The sequence below is a fragment of the Trematomus bernacchii genome, unplaced genomic scaffold, assembly GCF_902827165.1.
Source record: "Trematomus bernacchii unplaced genomic scaffold, fTreBer1.1, whole genome shotgun sequence".
NCBI classification, from domain to species: Eukaryota; Metazoa; Chordata; class Actinopteri; order Perciformes; family Nototheniidae; genus Trematomus; species Trematomus bernacchii.
The window spans coordinates 1,120,977-1,141,852 of NW_022987671.1; the positions used below are offsets into that span (position 1 = coordinate 1,120,977).

General features: G+C 42.1%; 2 protein-coding genes across 2 annotated transcripts in view; one reads left to right on the forward strand and one right to left on the reverse strand.

Annotated features, from left to right (window-relative positions):
- The window catches only part of LOC117487470 (GTPase IMAP family member 9-like), a 406,332-nt gene that overhangs the window by 329,287 nt on the left and 56,169 nt on the right, over window positions 1-20,876 (forward strand). The gene's annotated exons all lie outside the window — the stretch shown is intronic.
- Window positions 7,296-9,305, reverse strand: LOC117487460 (GTPase IMAP family member 7-like). The gene is made up of 2 exons (XM_034136083.1): window positions 8,971-9,305; window positions 7,296-8,224 (listed from the first exon to the last, which is right to left on the reverse strand). Exons 1-2 carry the CDS (start codon window positions 9,110-9,112, stop codon window positions 7,296-7,298), a joined length of 1,071 nt encoding a protein of 356 aa, XP_033991974.1. The 5' UTR covers window positions 9,113-9,305.

Below are 20,876 nucleotides of genomic sequence, written 5' to 3' on the forward strand. Positions count from 1 at the left end.
CTTAGTCCCGCCCACAGGAGATGCGAGCGGAGGAGCCGAGGAGGGGAACCGAGGAGAGAGGAGGGGAGCCGAGGAGAGAGGAGGGGAAGCAGCAGGTGGTTAGAGAAATGAGAACTCCTCTCCTCTGAGTGGTCATTTTAAAGAGACGTCCATTAATGATGACAGGAGGCACAGCAGCCCTCTGTCTGATGGACAGATGTGTTCATGAAGACTTATATATTTACTTTGAATTCATTCACAGTGCGGTATAATGAGACAATAACAGGCTACAGATGCGGACATACACACACACACACACGCACACACACACACATATTTATATAAATATATACAATTTCAGAATCAAACAGAGCACTCTCATAATAACGTAACACTATCAGAGACTGGATATATCCCCCCCCCCTCTCTGGTCGCTACAATGAGGGAAATAAATGACGGGCCAAAAGTTTTATTTACAAGTAAGCAGAGGACACCAAACCAACTGAGACCTGTCTGTCCGCTGCATCTACGCACACACTGCACCACACACACCTACACCACACACACACACACACACCTACACCACACACACGCACCTACAGCTCCTAAAGCATATAATCAGGCTACAGCCGTTGTGTATTTTATTATGTGAAGCACTAAATGGTTTTAGAAAAATATCGACTTTGTTTGTAGATATCTACTAAACTAAAGCAAATAAAGAGAGTAGGCCTGTTATACTGAGTGATATATATTATACACACTGCTCTGCTTTCTGCACTGACCTCACAGCTGTTCTCACTGTAAACATCGCATCGCGATGAAAGCAGTTAATAAAATAATATCCAGGGGATGCATGCAGAGCTGTCATTGGCTGAGATAAGTTCGGCCGTGCGTCTCGACTCTTTGAAACATCTCTGTTCCCGGAAATGCATCCAGGGAGGAGCCGTGGAGGACCCATCAGTGTATCCTCGCGCGCTAAAATTCATTTCCGGGTCACTACCGGAGGACCGAGGAGTCGAGGAGTCGAGGAGTCGAGGAGGAACATTTGAAGACATGAGAAAGGGCCACTGTGATGGATCGTTGGAGCTATGTGCAGCTCAAGGCATATATGCTCGAACGTGTGCTGCCTGGACGCTGCAATCATGTTGCGCGTACTATCCGTGCTGAGTGCGCTGACTTTTCGTACAATGTCCCACTGTCTGGCTACCTGCATAAAGTCAAGTGCTCGGCGCAGTTGTCGGCGAAATGTCATTGAAACAGCTCCTTATATCCGTTAGCGCAGCTAGCTAGCACCAGATGCTAACAACAACAACACGTAAGGTGTGCCTCGCTCGCGCGAGTCGCGCCACACATACACACTCCCTCCCGGTCCTCCCGATGGCCAGTCCGGGCCTGCCGGTGGGCATGGAAGTGTGGTCTGCCACAAGCGGGCGGTAGGAGCGGGGCTGTCAGCATCAGCTTGTAGATGGTATTTTACACTCGATGCGCTCTGAAACTACGGGGTGGCCGAGGACAAAAAATACACATGCGTTAATCGCGTTAAAATAATTAGTGGCGTTAATTTTTTTTTGCGTTAACGCGTTATTAACGCGTTAACTTGACAGCCCTAGTTTAAATAAAACACTACTAGGATACAGAGTTTCTTAATAATCTGAAAAGCAGCTAAACAAGAAAACACTGTACCGCGGGACTTCTGCCAACTGTGTGGGTGGATGTACAAACCTCAGTGTGTCTCTTAGTCCCACAGCCACATTTTACCATACATGAAGTAGAAACATATTAAATGACTTAAATGAAAGAAGATATAATTTACACAACATTGGACGAGAAAAAATCCTTTATTTCAGGTTTAATAATGTTAAACCTAACCCTAAACCAACCCAATAATCTTTAATAACCCAAACAAAACCTTAACCTTGACGGAGGCAGATCAGAAAAATATCATCTATGATATGAGTCTTTTTCAAGATGCTCATTAGTAATTGTTTTGGAGGCAACTGTAGAGAGGGGCTTCAGATCTGAAAATGCTGGAGAGGACAGTTAAAAACATCATATATTATGAGTGGTTCAGTCTGTAGGGACTTGGACTTTGAACCAGTTCAAGTGCCAGTTCACCTCCTGGACCTCTAAACTATGTACATCTGTGCATCAATATAAGTTTGTGTATTTGTAACTGTATAACAAACAGTACTGTTTGACACTAAAGGTCCATCTTCTTCATCTTCTTATTTGTTGGACTTTTGGTAATTTGGTGGACTTGATGCATGACATGTATTATGCCATTTTCATGAAAATGTTTTAAAGTCCAGTGGGGGCAGGGGGGAGAGAGGGGAGTGAGGGAGGGGAGAGAGTTCAGCCTACTGACAGCCTGGTGTAAAAAACTGTTCTTTAGGTGGAGGGATGGGAGAGGCAGGTGCCCCTTGTATTCCTAGAATATGTCATTTGTCCCAGGGGTCTCTCAATCAAAACCAAAACAAAAAATGGGGTTTGGTAGCGTTATAAATAAAATCAGCAAAATACTGAATAACAACTGACAATGGACAGGCTTTAAGCCGATGCTTCCACGAACGTATGATACACTTGTTCCTCTGATACTATCCAGTTTGTACGTTATCAAAGGATCTGTTTTCCCTAGTGGAAGCAGGATGGTGGGACTATAAGCAAAGGCTAACGTTAGCTCTGCATGTTTCCAGGCATCTGATGACTAAAGGCTTGAAGTTAAAATGGCACATACCTTCCTATCATTAATATTTCTTTCTAAAAAACAGTAAATGCAAAAGGGACTGCAATCCTTTATTTGTTTTTAATAAATGGTTTAACAAAAAGCATGGGGGTGAGGAGCTAGGAAGAACCCTCAGGAGTATTTATTTTGTTCAAAGCCCTCGCTGACACTTTCATTTTGATATTATGGGAATTACTGCAGATTACATGAATGGAGCAATAAAACAGGCTTTTAATGCTCTCACAGCCGATATTGATTAGACCGCTTTTAATAAAGGACATGATGAGGGCTTTTTCCGGGGTGTGAACTGAAGCTTTAAGCAACAGACTTTTGACGGAGTTTGTGCCTATTTACTTATGCATAGTGCTAATACTCATAAATGCACACAGTTATCATAGCCAGAGCAGTAGCATTGTGTTGCCTGTTTACCACACCTGCAAACAAATAACTTAGCCTATTACAAGCTTACTAACCCTAATAAGTTTGATTCTGACAGACAAACTACCCTACTCCCTCAGCATTAAAATTGTAGGCCTGTACGTAAAAGTAAATGGGAGAAATATCACAGATCATGAATAGAACAATTATTTCTATTGTATGAAGAAAGTTGTTTGTTCTTTTTTTTGTTGTTAACATTTACATGTCAAACATACCTTTAAAGGTGGGGTAGGTAAGTTTGAGAAACCAGCTCGAGTGCGCCAGAATTTGAAAATACACAGCCGGAAAAAATCTGCCACTTCCTTATAGAGCCCTTCCTCCAACACACACGAACGCGCACATGACCAATGAGGGCACGAGATAAGTTTGTGCACAGATGGAAGGCTGACAGGCAGGTAGGCCATCCAGTTATTTTAGCCGGGCCGGCTCAGATGATTGGTCGTGCTTTTTACAGCGCTACGGCTTCCACAGATGACATTTTTGAATGGATTTTTTGTCAAAGCACTTAAAGGGGACCTATCATGCAAAATGCACTTTTGTACGTCTTGTATACATGAATATGTGTCCCCGGTGTTCCAGGGAACTCACCAAGTGTCAGAAAACACAACCCTCTCTATTTTCCTCCATACCCAAATCTCTAAAAAAGGGGCTGCAACGGATCTGATAAAAACTGATCCAGATTTGAACACTGTCCTGACGTCAGGACGGTGGCGCTACGGCTATTGGGCCAACTCCACCAATCAGGAGGAGACAGCCACGGCCATTGCCGTTCGAAAGCGCTGGAGACGCTGTAGTACATATGCCAGGCCTGTAGATGGTGCTGTTCTCACTGAATCAGCCCTTGCAGAGCAGAGCTAAAAAAAAGTGCAAATTGAGCGAAATGAGGCATGGCTAAAATGCATGATCTGTTTGGTATTTTGAAAACAGAAACGTATAAATATACCTTATATAGGTATGGCCCTACAATATATCATTTAAATATACCATGATAGGTCCACTTTAAGATATTCATCATATCGGGATGTTAAGAGCATTCCATGGAATATAACAAAAAGTGTATGTCGAGCTGGTTTCTCAAACTTACCTACCCCACCTTTAAGTGAATGTGTGTCAGTCTGAATTGACGCTGTTTGGCATCACAACGCTGTTATGAAAGTTTCTCTGGTATAACATGGGTGATGTTAGCATAGCAACCGAAGCTAAACTGACTACTTGCTAAGCCGTTTTATACAGGCACATTTTACCGGCGTATTTTTCATTATGATTCTACTTGTGATAGTCGGACATGACAACCTGTGCAGCCCATGTATTGATTCCATCCGATAGCTGCTATAATAACAAACAAAACGTCTGCCTGCTCTCCACAATGATCAATAACAGCGAACGGATGGTCAAAGTAAGGTACAAATAAACAGAATCACACGAAGCCTGGTTAGTGTTGCCTGACTTTATAAAGTGTGTTTTTTTTTATAAGTGTGTGGTTGCCTTCTAGTCACTTTGCTCAGCGCTACTGCTTGTAGGCAGGCATGACGAGACTCTTCAGTCGACCCATGTTCAGGGGAGGTGGGTTTAGTTTCCTGCACGCCTCGACGTAAGAGAGACGTAAGCGACGCCGCCTCTTAGCTCCGAAGCTCTTGCTTCTAGACCGACAATCTTTTGGCGCTGGAAGTGAACCGGATTCCGGAGCTAAGAGGCGGCGCCGCTGCGGTGTGAACAGGAAAAACCGGTACCTTTCAGGCTCTAGCTCCGAGCCGGCGCTGAAAACGCGTTGGTGTGAAAGGGGCACAAGTGTTTTAACCTGTTAAGCCCTGAGCCTGTTTTTCAGGTCTCAGGCTTGAAAATGATATTCCCAGAACAAATGACTATAACTTCCCTTCTAAAAGGGGTAAATTAATAATCTTTTTTCTCAAAGTAATGATAAACTGTGAGTTGGATGTAGAAAAGTCAGAATCAATATAGATGTTTTTTATTTTAACGTAAATTCAGATTGATCATAGTAAAAAAATGTCAATTATAGTGTCTGTCCAAAATAAAAACATTACACTTATAGTGAAAACCACCCTTGAATTCAAGGTTCAAGGTTCAAGGTTCTTTATTGTCAATCTGACATAGCTACAGAGTAATTATGCAGTTGAAAATCTTATGTCACAGGCTTCTCCAACAATGCAACATAATAACATAACATAATAACAATAAAAGCATGAGCAATACAAAAATAATAATAGTTATAAAAATGAAATAAAGTGATGATGTGGAATAGTGCAGTATGAGTCTATATACAAGTTATTGGAATGATATATATTAGGTATTAGATACATACTACTGAGTAGCAGATGAATGTTTGATGTTGTTTCAACAGTTCAATTCTTTAACAGTCTCACTGCCCGCGGGAAGAAACTGTCTCCGAATCTTCTTGTCCTTGCCAGGATGCTGCGGTAACGTCTGCCAGACGGCAACAGAAAGAACAGTTTGTGGCTGGGGTGATGGGGGTCTTTGATAATCCGTAGTGATTTCTTCCTGAGCCGCTGGGAGTAAAGGTCCTCCATGGATGGCAGCTCCGTCCTGGTGATGTGCTGTGCAGTTTTCACCACCCTCTGTAAAGCCTTACAATCGAGGTCGGTGCAGCTGCCGTACCAGGCCGTCATGCTGCCAGTGAGGATACTCTCTATCGTGCACCTGTAGAAGTTGCAGAGTATCCTGGAATCCATTTTGAACCTCCTCAACCTGCGGAGGAAGAAGAGCCGCTGTCGAGCTTTCTTGGTGATGGTGGTGGTGTGAAGAGACCATGTCAGGTCCTCAGTGATGTGGACCCCAAGGAACCTGAAGCTTTTGACTCTCTCCACCGTAGTCCCATTGATGGCGATGGGGGCGTGTCCCTCTCCCTGCTGCTTCCTGTAGTCCACAATCAGCTCCTTTGTTTTGCTGATGTTGAGATGGAGGTTGTTATCCTGGCACCAAGATGTCAGGTTTTCGACCTCCTCTCTGTACGCCGTCTCGTCATCGTCTGTGATCTGGCCGATGACGGTCGTGTCATCAGCAAACTTCACGATGGTGTTGGAGCTGTGTGTGGCCACGCAGTCGTGGGTGAACAGGGAGTAGAGGAGAGGGCTGAGCACGCAGCCTTGAGGGGCACCGGTGTTGAGAATCAGGGTGGAGGATGTGATATTTCCCACCCGCACTGCCTGGGGTCTGCCCGTCAGGAAGTTCAGGATCCAGTCACAGAGGGCGCTGTTGAGAATGATGGGATCGTAGACTAAAAGCTTTAGGAATCCAAACTATAACATATAATAAGTACCCTGTATCAAGATTGATGCAAAACAAGTGACATTTGACCTTTTTAGAGAGGTTTAGCACAATAAACCCCACCTTTGGGGTCTTTTGGGTGCATGTGGGTGTATTTGCCGTTTCAGTAAAAGGTTAGAGATATTGCTGTGTTTCCTCCGTAATGCTACGTGTTGTGATGTCTGGTTTTGTTTCCCATGTCGCGAGTTTTGATCGTACATTGATGATACTTATACCTATATCATCTGTGGAATCTCAGCTTGATAATCGATATCTTGTTTGTGCAGATCCGATAAGTAATAAGGGTATTTTTACCTTGAGTTCTGTGCTAAGTGTGTTAGTATTCTTTCGCTCAGGGCTCATTTAGACGCTTCTCGTGAGACTTGTGCTTTGTTTCGGTAAAAATGGTTCGTATCGTCAGATAAGTGGGTATGACACATTAATAGGTTTTTAAATGTTAAGAATTATTAAGAACGTTAAGAATGACTAAGAACCCCAATGCCCCCGGTACCGGGGGCTCTCGGGCTTAACAGTTAAATGTTAAGAAGCCCTAAGACACACAAAAAACAGGTTAAATAACGTCACATTTTCATCGTATTAATTAATGATATTTATTTGTATATATATAAAAGCAATAGCAATCAAAGAGCAAATCAGAGATCTTGATTCTTGACAATTTGTGACATTTGTTTAGTATTTGGTCACAACACACAATCCTAGAAATAACTGATATAAATCACACCAAACAAATCAATCAAAAAGGTGACAGTGAAGATTAATAAGGAGGTTCTGTAAATCTGCTGCAGTCCGTTAGCAGAAGGTCAGACTTTCTATTGCAAAACAGCTCAGTTTAAGTATTATCTTACATTTAAATCTATAGAATTGTACATTCATGTCTTCTTTTTCTGTCAGCTTCCTGTCTGGCTTTCCTTTCCTGGTCTTCTCGTATTCTCCTCATCTGCTCCTCCATTTCACTTTGACGAGTTTCATGTAGCATTTTCAACCTCTCTCTGTCATCTTTCATTTCCTTCAATTTTTGCTCATACTTTTCTGATATTTTCTTCTGCATTTCTTCCTGCTCTTTGCGCATTTCCTCTTCTCTCTCTTTAAGGATTCTCTGTCTTTCCTCTTCTTGCTCCCTCTCTGCCTTCTGGAACATTTCATTAGTGTAATGGCTTCCTCCGTTTATCTTTGCTATATTTCTGATCTTGTCGAGCAGCTCTCTGACCTGAGAACGATCCTTCAGGTTATTATTGAAGACGTGGTACTGGCCGTTACATCTGGCCACAAGTTCCTTCAGCTCTTCACTTTCCTTCAAGAACTCATCGATATATTTCCCTTTGAGCACATCACCGTGGGTAAAGAGAACCATGCTGTATCTGTCTGCTTCCTCTCCAAAGATTTCCTGAATCTTCTGAACTGACTGCCTTTCTTCATCTGTGAATCTGCCCAGTTTGATGACGACCAGGAAGACATGGGGTCCAGGAGAAGCATAAGCAACGCTCTTACCAATGACGTTTCTGGTCTTCTCTTCATCAGTGCTGGTGTCAAACAGACCAGGAGTGTCAATGACAGCAACCTTTTGTCCATCCACTTCCCCAAAGGCCTTAGCACAGTCTTTAGTCAGAGATTCAAAAGAAAACTTTGATTTAAAGTGCTCTTTTCCCAGAATGGTGTTTCCTGTGGCGCTCTTCCCAGCTCCAGTTTTCCCAACCATCACAATCCGGAGTGCCTTATCATTGTGGTAGTATGTATCGCCTGAGTATGTGTTGTGGCAGTTTGTAGAATGTTGAGACGAACAGACTGAAAAACAGAAAAAAACTATTTATTGATGTCTTCATACATTTGTTACAAACACAATTGTTTACCTTTGAGGTTCCAAATAGAACCTTTTTTGGTTATAAAAATAAACCACAAGGACTGCCTGTCAGACCCTCTAGCATCTGATATCCCCTCTCTTATTAATTAACACATTTACATCAAACCAAACAATATAATCTAAAATCACATCACATTAAATCAGAAGGAAACCCAACTTGTGCAGGAGCATTGGCAGGAACACAGGGAATCACACAAGGACAAAATAAAACCACACATCAGGAACCAGAGGGGATCATAGACGACGTATAGAAAGCAAACACAAGGGGAGACATATATCAGACAAACAGGCGGGAAAACAGAAAGACAGGAAGTAAAAACAGACATCACACACGGAGGTAAATGGACTGTACTTATAAAGCTCTTTATCAGGTCTTCTGGACCAATCAAATGTCTTTACACACTGCAAGTCATTCACCCAATCACACCTCATTCATGCAGAGCAGCACCACTTGCTCTAGGGAAGGTTACACTCACACACACGCACGCACGCACGCACGCACGCACGCACGCACGCACGCACGCACGCACGCACGCACGCACGCACGCACGCACACACACACACACACACCACACACACACACACACACACACACACACACACACACACACACACACACACACACACACACACACACACACAAGGAGCAACTCAGGGATCAGTATCTTACCAGAGGAATCATCGACATGTTGACTGTACGGGCTGGGCTCTAACCCACAACATCCTGGTTGAAAGACGACCGCACTCCCAAGCAGCCAAAGTCGCAGGAAGACTTTCAAAAGCAAACAAGACACGTGAAACACAAAAAACATGATGATGACAGAAACACGGTCGGATTCCAGATGTCCCTGATAATACAGTCAAAAATAATTCAGCCAGGAAGGATTCAGCGGGGGAATGACCATGAAATATAGGAGAGTAGCTGGAAAGGGGCATAGGAACTCGGCAGACAGCCTTCGATTGAAACCGTTTTGGAGCAAATGCCGTAAAAAGAGGAAGGCCGGTATATATATATATTTTAGTGTTGCCTCTGTGTTTAGTGTCCTGTCTGTCTGTAACTTTGTGTGGTAGTGTTACCACTGACAGGTCTCTCTTGAAAATGAGACCTTGTGTCTCAATGAGATTTTACACCTGTATAAATAAAGGCTAAATAAAAAAAATAAAAATATACACACAAACAGCACGTTTTTATTTAAGAAAATCTGATAACCAATACAGTTGGCAGAGGCAGGTGGAGGGTGAATCCTCAGGAGTATTTTTTTTTGTTCAAAGCCCTCGCTGACACTTGCATTTTGATATGAATAACTGGCTTTTAATGTGCTCAGAGCCGATATTGATAAGACCACTTTTAATAAAGGACAAGATGAGGGCTTTTCTCCGGGGTGTGACGTGAAGCTTTAAGCAACAGGCATTTGACGGAGTTTGTACCTGTTTACGCATAGTGCTAATACTCATAAATGCACACAGTTATCATCAGTGCTTGAATTGGAATAAAAAAGGTGCCAGTACTCTAAATCAGCAACTGTTTCAAGTCAATTTATTTATACAGCCCAAAAACAAGTATTTGGCTCAAAGTCATAGTATATCCTATAATGCTGGTGGGTTTGTCTCTTTACTGTATATTTTAGAAAGGCTCACTACTTAAACAAAATGACTCAGGGTGCATCTGAGATTAGAGGGGGTGCAGTGGTAAAGTGCTATTTTTATAAGTGGGGAGTGGACCTGACACCCTCTAGGGGGGTCCGGGGGCATGCTCCCCCGGGAAGATTTTTTTTTAAATATTGAAGTTAAATGCATCAATCTGGTGCACTTTGAGAGCAAAATGAAGAGATATATGGATACATCTCAACATCCATATGAAACAGAACTGTAAACAGATTTACTTTTTCTTTATGGATATAAAAGAAAGTAAAGCCTGACTCCTACTGGCGGCTGGTTAAATGACTCCTTGTCCCTGAGTACACTCATCTTTCAGCAGGAAAGGAGAGAGGGAATCAATGGAGCTGCCAGGGAGGACACAGGGGAATCCAGATGGTGATTTATGGGATGCAGAACTTGGAGCAGGAGGTTCGACCAGAGAAGGTCGAACCTCGAAGGTGAAGGTCGAACCTCCAGACAACATTTCTAACACAGGCACAGCATTTTCTGTATTTGCAGTCGGCTCCTTGTCCGGCGACAACCGCTGTCTTTTCGCACTATTATTAAGCCACGCCGGCGGTCGGCGGCATCTCATGACGCATCTAGGTACGCTGGGCATATTTGTTGTCATGCGTCGTGACGTGCCGCCGGCGGTACTCAAATACAAATCTTAAAGGTCAAAAAAAAAATTTCAATAAGACAAAGGTCCGTTAATTACGGTCATTCAAACTTTTAAACAATTGCAACAAGATTCTTAACACGAGGTTGCAAAAACTAAAATAATCTGTATGCAGCAGTTTTCATTGTTATTGTGTCTGTGCTTGATCCCTCAGAGTCGCAGTGTAAGAGCTGCACAGTTATGAATAAAGGCAGCTGCACCCTCTTTCATTCAGCATTCCCATTATTGCTTTATAAATGTTTTGCCCCCTTGTGTGTCCACTGAGGTTCGTCAGGCCCAACACATCTTCAACAAACTCCCCCTTTGCCTCATCATAAAAACTCACAAACACCAGCAACTGAGCATTGTCAGTGGTGTCAGTGGACTCATCCACAGCTAAGGAAATGCACTGTGCATTTTGTATTCCATCACAAAGCTGATTAATCAAATCACCAGCCAGTATTTATGTTCTTCTGGTTGCTGTGGAATCTGAGAGGGGGATTTGCTTGATTTGACCTGTTATTTCCTCTTTTTGTTTGCCTTCAAACATGGTCTCCATCACTTCAGTCATGCATTCTTTTGTCCCTTCAAACGTGACAGTTACATGGTATTGTTAACATGGCCCAACCAGTGGAGAAATACCCGGAAGTGCCTAGCAAATGGTCTACCGCGCCTATTGGTCGGTTTTTATTGTCAAAATTAGATGTTTTTAATTTATTTTTTAATCGTCACACTTGATTTCGCCGATTTTCTTGTTGCCCTAGCTGGTCGACACCTCTTTTAGCAGAAACAAAGGCTACATTAATCTGTGGGTGTTTCTCAATCGCGAGTACGCTTGCTTGGTAGCACATGTCTGCCGAGCATCTTGCTTCAGAAGCGAGTCAAGAATACTTCCTGGCATTCGGAAAACGAAGTGTGGAACACGCTAGCAAGTGTGCAGGTGTGCGTCATATGAGAGGCCCCGCCTCTTACATCTTCCGCCACAGATTTTGGGAAATTGGTCCGTGCGCAAAGCATTGTGGGGATTTTAAGACCGCGAAGTCTACTCATGTGCAGACTCGATATTTCTCCAAACGGAGTACGCCGGGCTCGGTAGATTTCCAAGTATACTGGAGATTGGAACAGTACTTCGGCGGCACTCGATGACGTAGTATGCTTGAAATAGTGGCTCTGAAGCAGCTTTACTCGCGATTGAGAAACACCCCATGTGTGTGGATCATAGACTGGTGTGGATGTGGAATTAACGGACGTGACGTTGTGCGATTGTGTTGCCAGGCAACGCAATTTACAAACTCTTCAACTACAACCCTAATTATATTTAAAAACATTTTAGAAGGCCTCACGAAATACTTTAATGTAAATTAAAATGTAAATGTGAAGGGATGTGTGTAATGTGGTGATTGACATTATTCACCCACGGATCTATGGGTTGGGGGTATTGTTCCCCACGGACATTTTAGTTAACCGGACTTACTGTTGATGTGAAATCCGAAAAAGATTTTTAAAATAAAATAATACTTTATTCCGAGTTTGCTTGCTTTTCTCTTTGGAGGTCATCACATAACGGCATTGTAATACAGGGTTTGGCTGCATTAAATATGACATATCTGCCGTAGTTCTGTATTTATAGAGCCCTGATGAGAAGACTTCTGGACAAAGAGTAAGCACTGCCGCCAAAAGTGAAAACGTGACGTGGATCATAAATATATCAGCAATTAAACAACATCTTACCTTTCTTTTCACACAATACGTCTCTTTGCAGTATCAATACTAATTCGGCTGACTTTTATATTTGATCCAATTGGTAGATAGGCTGTATTTACACCATAACGGTGCACAGCTGATAGAAAGGCACATCTAGTGGTTAAAGCACGTTATTGCATTTTATTATTTTATTATTTTTCACAAAAATGAAACCATCAATAGCAGAAACAGAATTAACTGTCATTAGTAAACCACCCAAAAAAAAGATCATAAATGGTTTTGTTTTACATATATTTTAAGGATAATAATAGCAATGTAACACTGTCTATGACACTTACTGTATAACACTGATTTGAAAAACATACGGAAAAAACGAATTCACTGCCCTTAATAAAGTATTTAAATATACATTTCAGGTGTGCTGTTTTGTTTAGATCATTGACATCTAGAGCTCTTTTAATGTCCTTTTTGATTATTGTTACACCAGGTCTTGTCAAAACCTTTATTCCATATTCAATATCCATTACTAAACAAAACAGCAATTCTACTCCACTACAATTCAGAGGTTAACCTGGTATTTTTACTCCACTACATTTATTTTAGTTACTTTGCAGATTCTGATTAATGATGTGAAATATAAACAACCCTTAAATCAGGCTTTAGTTACACCTGAGTAAAATTCAGGGAAAGGTGATTGTCAAGTGCCAACAATCAGGAGAGATATTTGATAGTTGCTGCTTGAGAAGACTAAACATGTATCTGCAGATCCCTATAAAGTATATTCATTACTCGTTATTCTCTACTAATAGTTAATTAAAGACTGTATATAATGGCTATTTTGCACATCCCTTTCAAGATTTTCTAAGGATCATTGACATATCATATACACAACTAATTCAATAACGTGCTTTAACCACTAGGCGGTGCACACAAGGTACACACAGCCATAATAACTTTGTATTATTAGTGTAGGACACTTGTGTATGTATAACATCTGAAGATGTGTAGTTTTATTCATGTTTTCACATAATTGTACAGGATATTGCTATATTATTTCACATGTTTTACTTATAATATCTGATTTGTAAAACATCACAGACAGAAAGGTATATCCGTCATTTAAGAGCATTCCATGGAATATAACAAAAAGTGTATCTCGAGCCGGTTTCTCAAACTTACCTACCCCACCTTTAAAGTGGACCTATCATGCTATATTTGAATAATATAGTGTAGGACCATACCTATATAAGGCATATTTATACGTTTTCTTTTTCAAAATACCAAACAGATCATGCATTTTAGCCATGCCTCATTTCGCTCTATTTTGCTCTCCTCCACCCTGTCTTTGCATCAGTGTTAATTTCGTCAACGAAAACTATGACGAAAAATGTTCGTCAACGACCTTTTTTACATGACTAAGACGAGACGATGACGAGCTAAAAATAGATTCTTGATAACGAAAACTATGACGAAATGTATATTTAGTTTTCGTTGACGAGACGAGACGGGACTAAGGTCTTAATGGTGGACTATCGGACATTCAAAATGCAGCATATTTTCCCCCAAGTGTCCACCTTGTCTGTCAAAATGCATCTTACGTTTCTAACTTGCAATTAGAGATGGGCGAGTCCTGATTCATCTGGATCATTAACCCGGATCCTAGAAATGAGCTGGTCGTGACGAGTCTCCCCTCTCCATTAACCCGAGTCCTTGAGTCCCACACTTGGTGTGACGTACAAATTAAAACTATAAATTGCGTCACTCGCTACTCTCTTTATAACATGTAAAATCACATTGCAACGTACCCCAGTCCATCTGCCTACCCTTTAGCAAGTATACAGGATAGCTGCCTGCCAGAAGTGATCGTTTGGCTCAGGGGAGGGGACGCGGATCAGTGAAACTTCCTGCAGACTCGTGGGGACTCAGAGGAGCCGACGGCTCCTAACCGTAATAGCATAGCAGATCCAGAGATCCATACTCGTCATGTGCACGAGCATAGCCCCTCCTCCAGCACCCGGCTCCCGCGCTATATTATGCACGAGTCAACAGCAGACTCGCAGATTCGCAGATTTGCAAATCCTGACTCGCTGTGCAAAACATAGCAGACTCGTGCGGACTCGGAGCCGTATATAGCAGCAGATCCAGAGATCCAGCAGACTCGTCCTCATGCACGAGTCAACAGCAGACTCAGATTTGCCAAATCGCAAAATAACCCTTTTTTTTGTGATCAACATTTTTTATGGAGGTTAATATAACGTCAGTTTAATAGATAGATAGATAGATAGTACTTTATTGATCCCAAATTGGGAAATTGTTGTTGTTACAGCAGCATAAAAGGCATTTTACAATAAAACAAAACTACAAAATATACAAGAATAGAAAGAAAAATAAAATAAAATATAAAATATAAATGTCGAAATAGAAAATATACATGCAGATATTATATATATATATATATATTCAAAATATATGGAATAATAATATGCTCGTGAAATGCAACAACTTTTCGGTTTCACCGATAGGATTTCTACGGTCTTGGTGATGCTGACTCATATGACTCAAATGACTCGTATGATCCGGATCTCTTCAATGACTGACTCAGAAGACCCTGAGTCCGTAAAAGGATCCGGATTTGCCATCTCTAGTAGAAATGCGTGTGTGCACCACGACAAAGGAGCCTCATTCACTTTACATTGGGGTTGTTTGCGTGGTGCAGACATGTAAATGTAGCAAAGTTCGTGACTCCACCACGCAATGCGGTGTTAAGGAGTCGTGGTGGAGTCACGCATTCTGGTGAGACCAGGGTTGCGGTCGAATAGTCCATTTAGCTTAGGAACCTTCCTAACGGAGTGAAATGACCCGGAAGTCCCTCAGTGGCAGCCATGATAAGTGCCGTTCGAATTCTCTAAATTAAAAGGAAAGGAGGTTTCAAACTTCCTTTATAACCTCCTTTAGCTTAGGAACCACTGGACCTCCCTAACCGAAAGGAGAGGAGAAAATGCTGCCCCACAATGCCTTGCGGCCGCGGCATTTGCCGTCACACAACAGTCGGCCGTTCACGGAAACAACCGATTATGACCGAGAAATTATATCATGACATTTACGGTGCTTATTAAGTTTTTAAAACGTATGTGGTAAGTTGCCAAAGTGCTTTGTTTTGAACGTTCATCAGTATTATAATCAAAAAGAGAAATATGAACGTTAGTTTTTACTGAAATGATCAAATAAAGTCAACATTTCACAGTCTTTACTGAGCTGTGTGGGGTTTGTTCAACTTTTAAAAGATCTTTGAATGGTGATATACACAGTGATAGATGTTAAGGACTAACGTTTATAATAAATACATTTGTATTGATTTTAAGATCTTTTCATACAATCATACGTATTGGGATCATTTGTATTAATGAGGACCGGAGGGAGAGGGTGACGAGCATAAGTTTCACTTTCCTTTTTTATTTCAATTCCAACTTTGGTCATGAAGAATATGTTTCTCTGTTGTCCCCGTTCATAAAGCATAAAACAACAGCATCAGAGCACGGTGCAGAGTCTCTAGATGAGTTTACAGTAGTCCCTCGTTCTTATTAAACATCCATGTTGTAGTCCGCTGTATAGAAAACTGTAGTTTCCATAGTTTCCCCACAGCAGCAGGCGCACATTTATGACCTCCGCTGGCGCATCATAAACACGTCGGATAGTGAAAGTGCAGTCGGATTCTCTAAAGTACCGCAGTCTCTTCTCCTAAGTCCTTTTGAATTCTCCTATCCACTATCCCTTAACCCCATGACGTTTCACTCCGAGGTCAAGGAATAGACGATAGGGTTTGAACTTAGGAGCTGTTTTTTTGGAGTATTCGACCGCAACCCCGGTTGGTTCGGCCTACCCAAGCCCCCAGGAAGTGCGCCGGACTAGAACACTTGGATAGCCCTTATTAATTTATTATTTTATTATTATTATTCGTTCCTCAAGTTGTAAAAATGTGCTAATAACGTTATTCTGCGAGTTATTTCCCTCTGCATTATGAACGTGCATCTAACCCACGGCACCGCGCCGCCCGGCACGTTCATGTTACGTGTTCAGCACTACATGTGTTTATCTTTACCCATGGATGCACAATAAGAACGGACCCATATCGCCTTACTGCCAGCCCACGGAGCTGTAATAATGGATATATTGCATATGTTTGCTGTAATTCATCATTTGTAAAATATTATACTACATGGGCTGTATGATGTAAATCTTGTATTAAATAAAGTTAATATTACCGACGTAGATTAACGTCCCTGTAGCTTCTTATTGCACTTGCAATATACCATTAAAGGAGTTGAACGTTGCTGTTTGCTATTACTATAATACAGACCTGGGCATCGTACGGCCCCCGGGCCACATATGGCCCTTTGGTTGACTCTGACCGGCCCGTGTAAGGCTAATTGGAAATTACAAAATAAACATATTTTCTAACTTTACCTCATGCATGGACTAAAGCTGCATTGCTTTTATTTTGAAGTTGTTTTTTATTCACGTGCATAATGACGCAATACGTATATCAAGACGTGCACATTATTGGATCCTTGTCACAAGACGACTTTAGCCCTCAAAAAAATGTCCGCTAAAAAAAGAAAGGTAGATGCTGAATGCAGGGTTTTCAACAAAAATTGGACTGCTAAGTATTTATTTACTGAAGTCGGAGGTAAAACCGTGTGTTTAGTTGCGGGGAGCAGATCGCCGTGTTTAAGGAGTACAATGTGAGTCGACATTACGAGACGAAACACGCGGAGAAATATAAAAACTTGACTGACGCTGAAAGGGCGCGGACATCGGAAGCTTTGCTAGCTAAGCTGCAAAAGCAGCAAGGCTTTTTTACCAAGCTTCACACATCCAGTGATGCAGCAACCATGACCAGCTTTGTGATATCCCACAAAATTGCTAAAAACAGTAAGCCGTTCTCGGAGGGGGAGTTTGTCAAAGAGTGCTTGGTGGACTCTGCAGCACTAATTTGCCCTGAAAAAAAAGCCGCATTTGAGCAAGTCCCGCTGTCCAGGCGAACCGTGACTAGAAGGATCGAGGACATTGCGGGGAATCTGGAGCTTCAGCTGCAACGTGAAGTGGCAAGTTACGACTTTTTCTCCTTGGCTTTGGACGAGAGCTGTGATGTCCGCGACACAGCCCAGTTACTCGTATTCGTCCGCGGGATAACACCGGACTTCAAGATTACGGAGGAGCTGGCAGCAATGCGGTCGATGAAAGGGACGACGACAGGGAGCGATCTGTTCACGGAGGTAAACGAGTGCATGGACACGCATACATATGTGAACAAACATTTTCAATTATGAAGTTTACGAAATCCAGGTATAGATCCTCTCTCACTGATGATCATCTGTCAGCTGTGCTTCGCATCTCCACCTCAGACATTCAACCTGACTTTGATGCACTCGTTAAAGCCCAGCAGAGACTAGATTTCTCTCACTGAACAAGAAAAGAGAACTTAAAAACACCAAATGAGGTGGTTAGACTACAAATGTTGGCATGTAAAGGCACCAACTAGCAGTGAACTGGGACACTTTCTTTGGAAGCCTTTTTCTCAAAATCACAGTTCAGTGATGTTTAGTGACAGTTCAATATGATGTATCTTGCTTAATATTTGGAGTACAAAGACAATATTGTGATGTCTTTAGAATGCTAAGAACCTCTTTCCAACAGTAAATGAAACTCAAAATGTGTTTGAGTGAATGTGACTGAAAATGTTCACTAATATGAGTCACAAATGGTGAAAAACGTTCATTTTGTTTACCATTGTTTTGGGAAATTTGATTTAATAAATGACATTTTTTTGTAAGGCAACCTCACTTTTTCATTGCTTAACTATAACATATACTCTTACCAGCTTGTCAAAACAATGCTATTTACTGCTTTTTATAAAGAAATACAATTAATATTATGCAGAATTGAGTTCAGCCTTTTGGCCCGGCCCTCCACAATATTTTCAGTTTCTCATGTGGCCCCATGGAAAAAATAATTGCCCACCCCTGGTGTAGGGGTAGGGTGTAGGGGGCGGTTTGGGATTGGGCCTTTATGTTAGGCTGGCAGAGGGTGCGGCCAGCGCCGCTGGGTGTGGCCATAGCTCTTCGGGATTGGTCCATTTCGTTCCGGGTACGTGCCTTGCCTTGCCTTGCCTTGCCTAGGATCATACCTGTGTTTAGTCTAGAAAAAGGTAAATGTGTGCATTTTATTATAAAGTTGTGTATATTTACAGACTGTTGCAAAAACTAAGAAGCTTATAAACATCAGGTTTAAAACTAAAAGAGCTTTACAAAAAGTAACACAATGAAAGATGTTTGGAGTTTTATTTGAGTTATTAATTTACATTTGTTTGTCTAAGAGATGCTGATTTGAAACCGTTGTTACATACAGTTATGGCATTTCCTGTTTCTGCCGGAGAGAGGGGAGTTTGTCCCAAAGCTTGCCGCTGTATTTACTCCCTCCATCTGACAGGAGGGAGCCTCGTTGAGCTGCGAGTGTGGCTACAGACGGAGTTCACTCCGTCACGGAGGGGTAGGGTCGAGGGAGTGGTTTGGGATTGGGCCTTACTGTTGGAAGCTCTGGTTCAGTTCACAATCGATCCAGTCATGCCAATGCCAAGGACCTTTTTCCTGAAATGTGAGGAGAAATCTGAGCTGTTTGTCCTACCGGACGGAAGAACCACGACGAAAGCTTCCAAAACATTGCCCAGTTTGAGGCCGGATATGCACAGCATTTGAAACTGAAGGACGATGCTATTCCTAGTTTGTTTGGACCGTTTGGAGCAGGGGAAGATTCGGGTACACAACCTGTAAGTTTGCATTGTTATTTGTGTATTTATCAAACAAGACTGTTTAAATGTGTAAACTGTGTCGGATTGCTAAGCCATTGACACAGTGCTAACTGTGCTAACTAAGTTGCTTGCGTTTCCATATATCAACTCTAATATCAGCAGATGGCCTTACATACATGTATCTCATAGCAGGAGAATGTCTGCATTCACACACGAAATACTCATAGACAGTATACTCCGGGTGATTTGCCGTACAGTCAGTCGCGAAACGTAATTACATTATAGCTGGCGTAGCGTGTATGCTACCGAGCTAACCAACGGAGCTAGACATGAGTTTGCTCGGAAAAACATTTTTGTTATGCCAGCTACAATGAATGTAGCAGACTACCCATATAAGATTGTAATTGTAAACACGTGCTTGCTAGCCTAATATGAATCACTAGCTTTTGTTCATAGTGGTTTTATTACACTAAACAAGCCCAGCTTACTGGGCTAACGACGTTGCTAGCGTTTAAATATATCAACTACAATGTCAGCAGATGGCCTTACATGTTTGTCATGGCAGGAGAATGTCTGCAGTCACACACGGAATACTCATACAGTATACTCCGGGTGATTTACCGTACATTGTGACAGTACATGTACATACTGCATGTATAGCTAACGAGGCTAGCTATACATGCTAGCGCAAAACAATGTATTCATGCAAGTTACAATGAATGACCGAACGTAGCAGACTACCCGTATAAGATTGCAATTATAAACACGTTATTGCTAGCCTAATATGAACCACTAGCTTTTGTTCATAGTAGTTTTATTACACTACATTATAGTTGCCGTTCCTCCGAGCTAGCGTTCATATCGTGTTAGCTACCAAAGTAAACAAGTTGGCTAGGTTAGCATATTAGCTGGCAAGCTTACTGTGTTTATTAGATGGATTAGATAGATCCACACTCCTACCACAACTACTACTAACAAATCTAAAACAACTAAGTTTCTCTAATATTTTGTGATTTGCATTTGATTTCGTCCAGCCAGATCCTGCCGGACAATACATGCCGGGGACGGGACTACCACACTGATGCATTGTCCTAAAAAGCCCCGGCTGCAATAGGCATGATGCCGACAACGGGGAGGAATTGATGATATACCGTGTATATATGTATATTTATGTTCATTTTGTACATTTCTAAAAATAAAGTTTGATGGAAATACTTAGTAGGCCTATCCTTTCTTCCCTGAATTATTTGCTCCTACATATCATTCATATATAGCAAACCATGATTTGATTTCTCATCAAACAGTAGTAGTTTATTACAGGTAAAAATAACTTAAAGACAAGGAGACATACACGAGTTTACAAAACCACGGCACATTTATTGTGGTAAATGCAGAGATAGGTGGTCGAGGGGAGAGGATCGCCGAGTTCGTCCTTCTGCAGCCGCTTTGGAGAGAGACAGGGGCCGCCGTGTGACTCCGGGCAGCTGGGCTTAATAGCACCTCGGCTCTGGCCAGGTGTCCGTGATCGCGCTGATTAGCCTCTTCAGCTCCACCCCATCGTAAGACCTGCAACACACCTGCACAAAGGCCCTGGGGCCGTCACACTCTTCTATAACAACAGTTGTAGGTACAGTTCGGTTAGTTAGCGTATAAAATATACGGCTCTACCGACGCCATGATAAGACTGAGCCGAAAAAAGCACTGTTAGACATGGGCGGAGCCTCTCTGGTGGTTGACTAATCAGAACAGTGGCCGAGCTGACCAATCG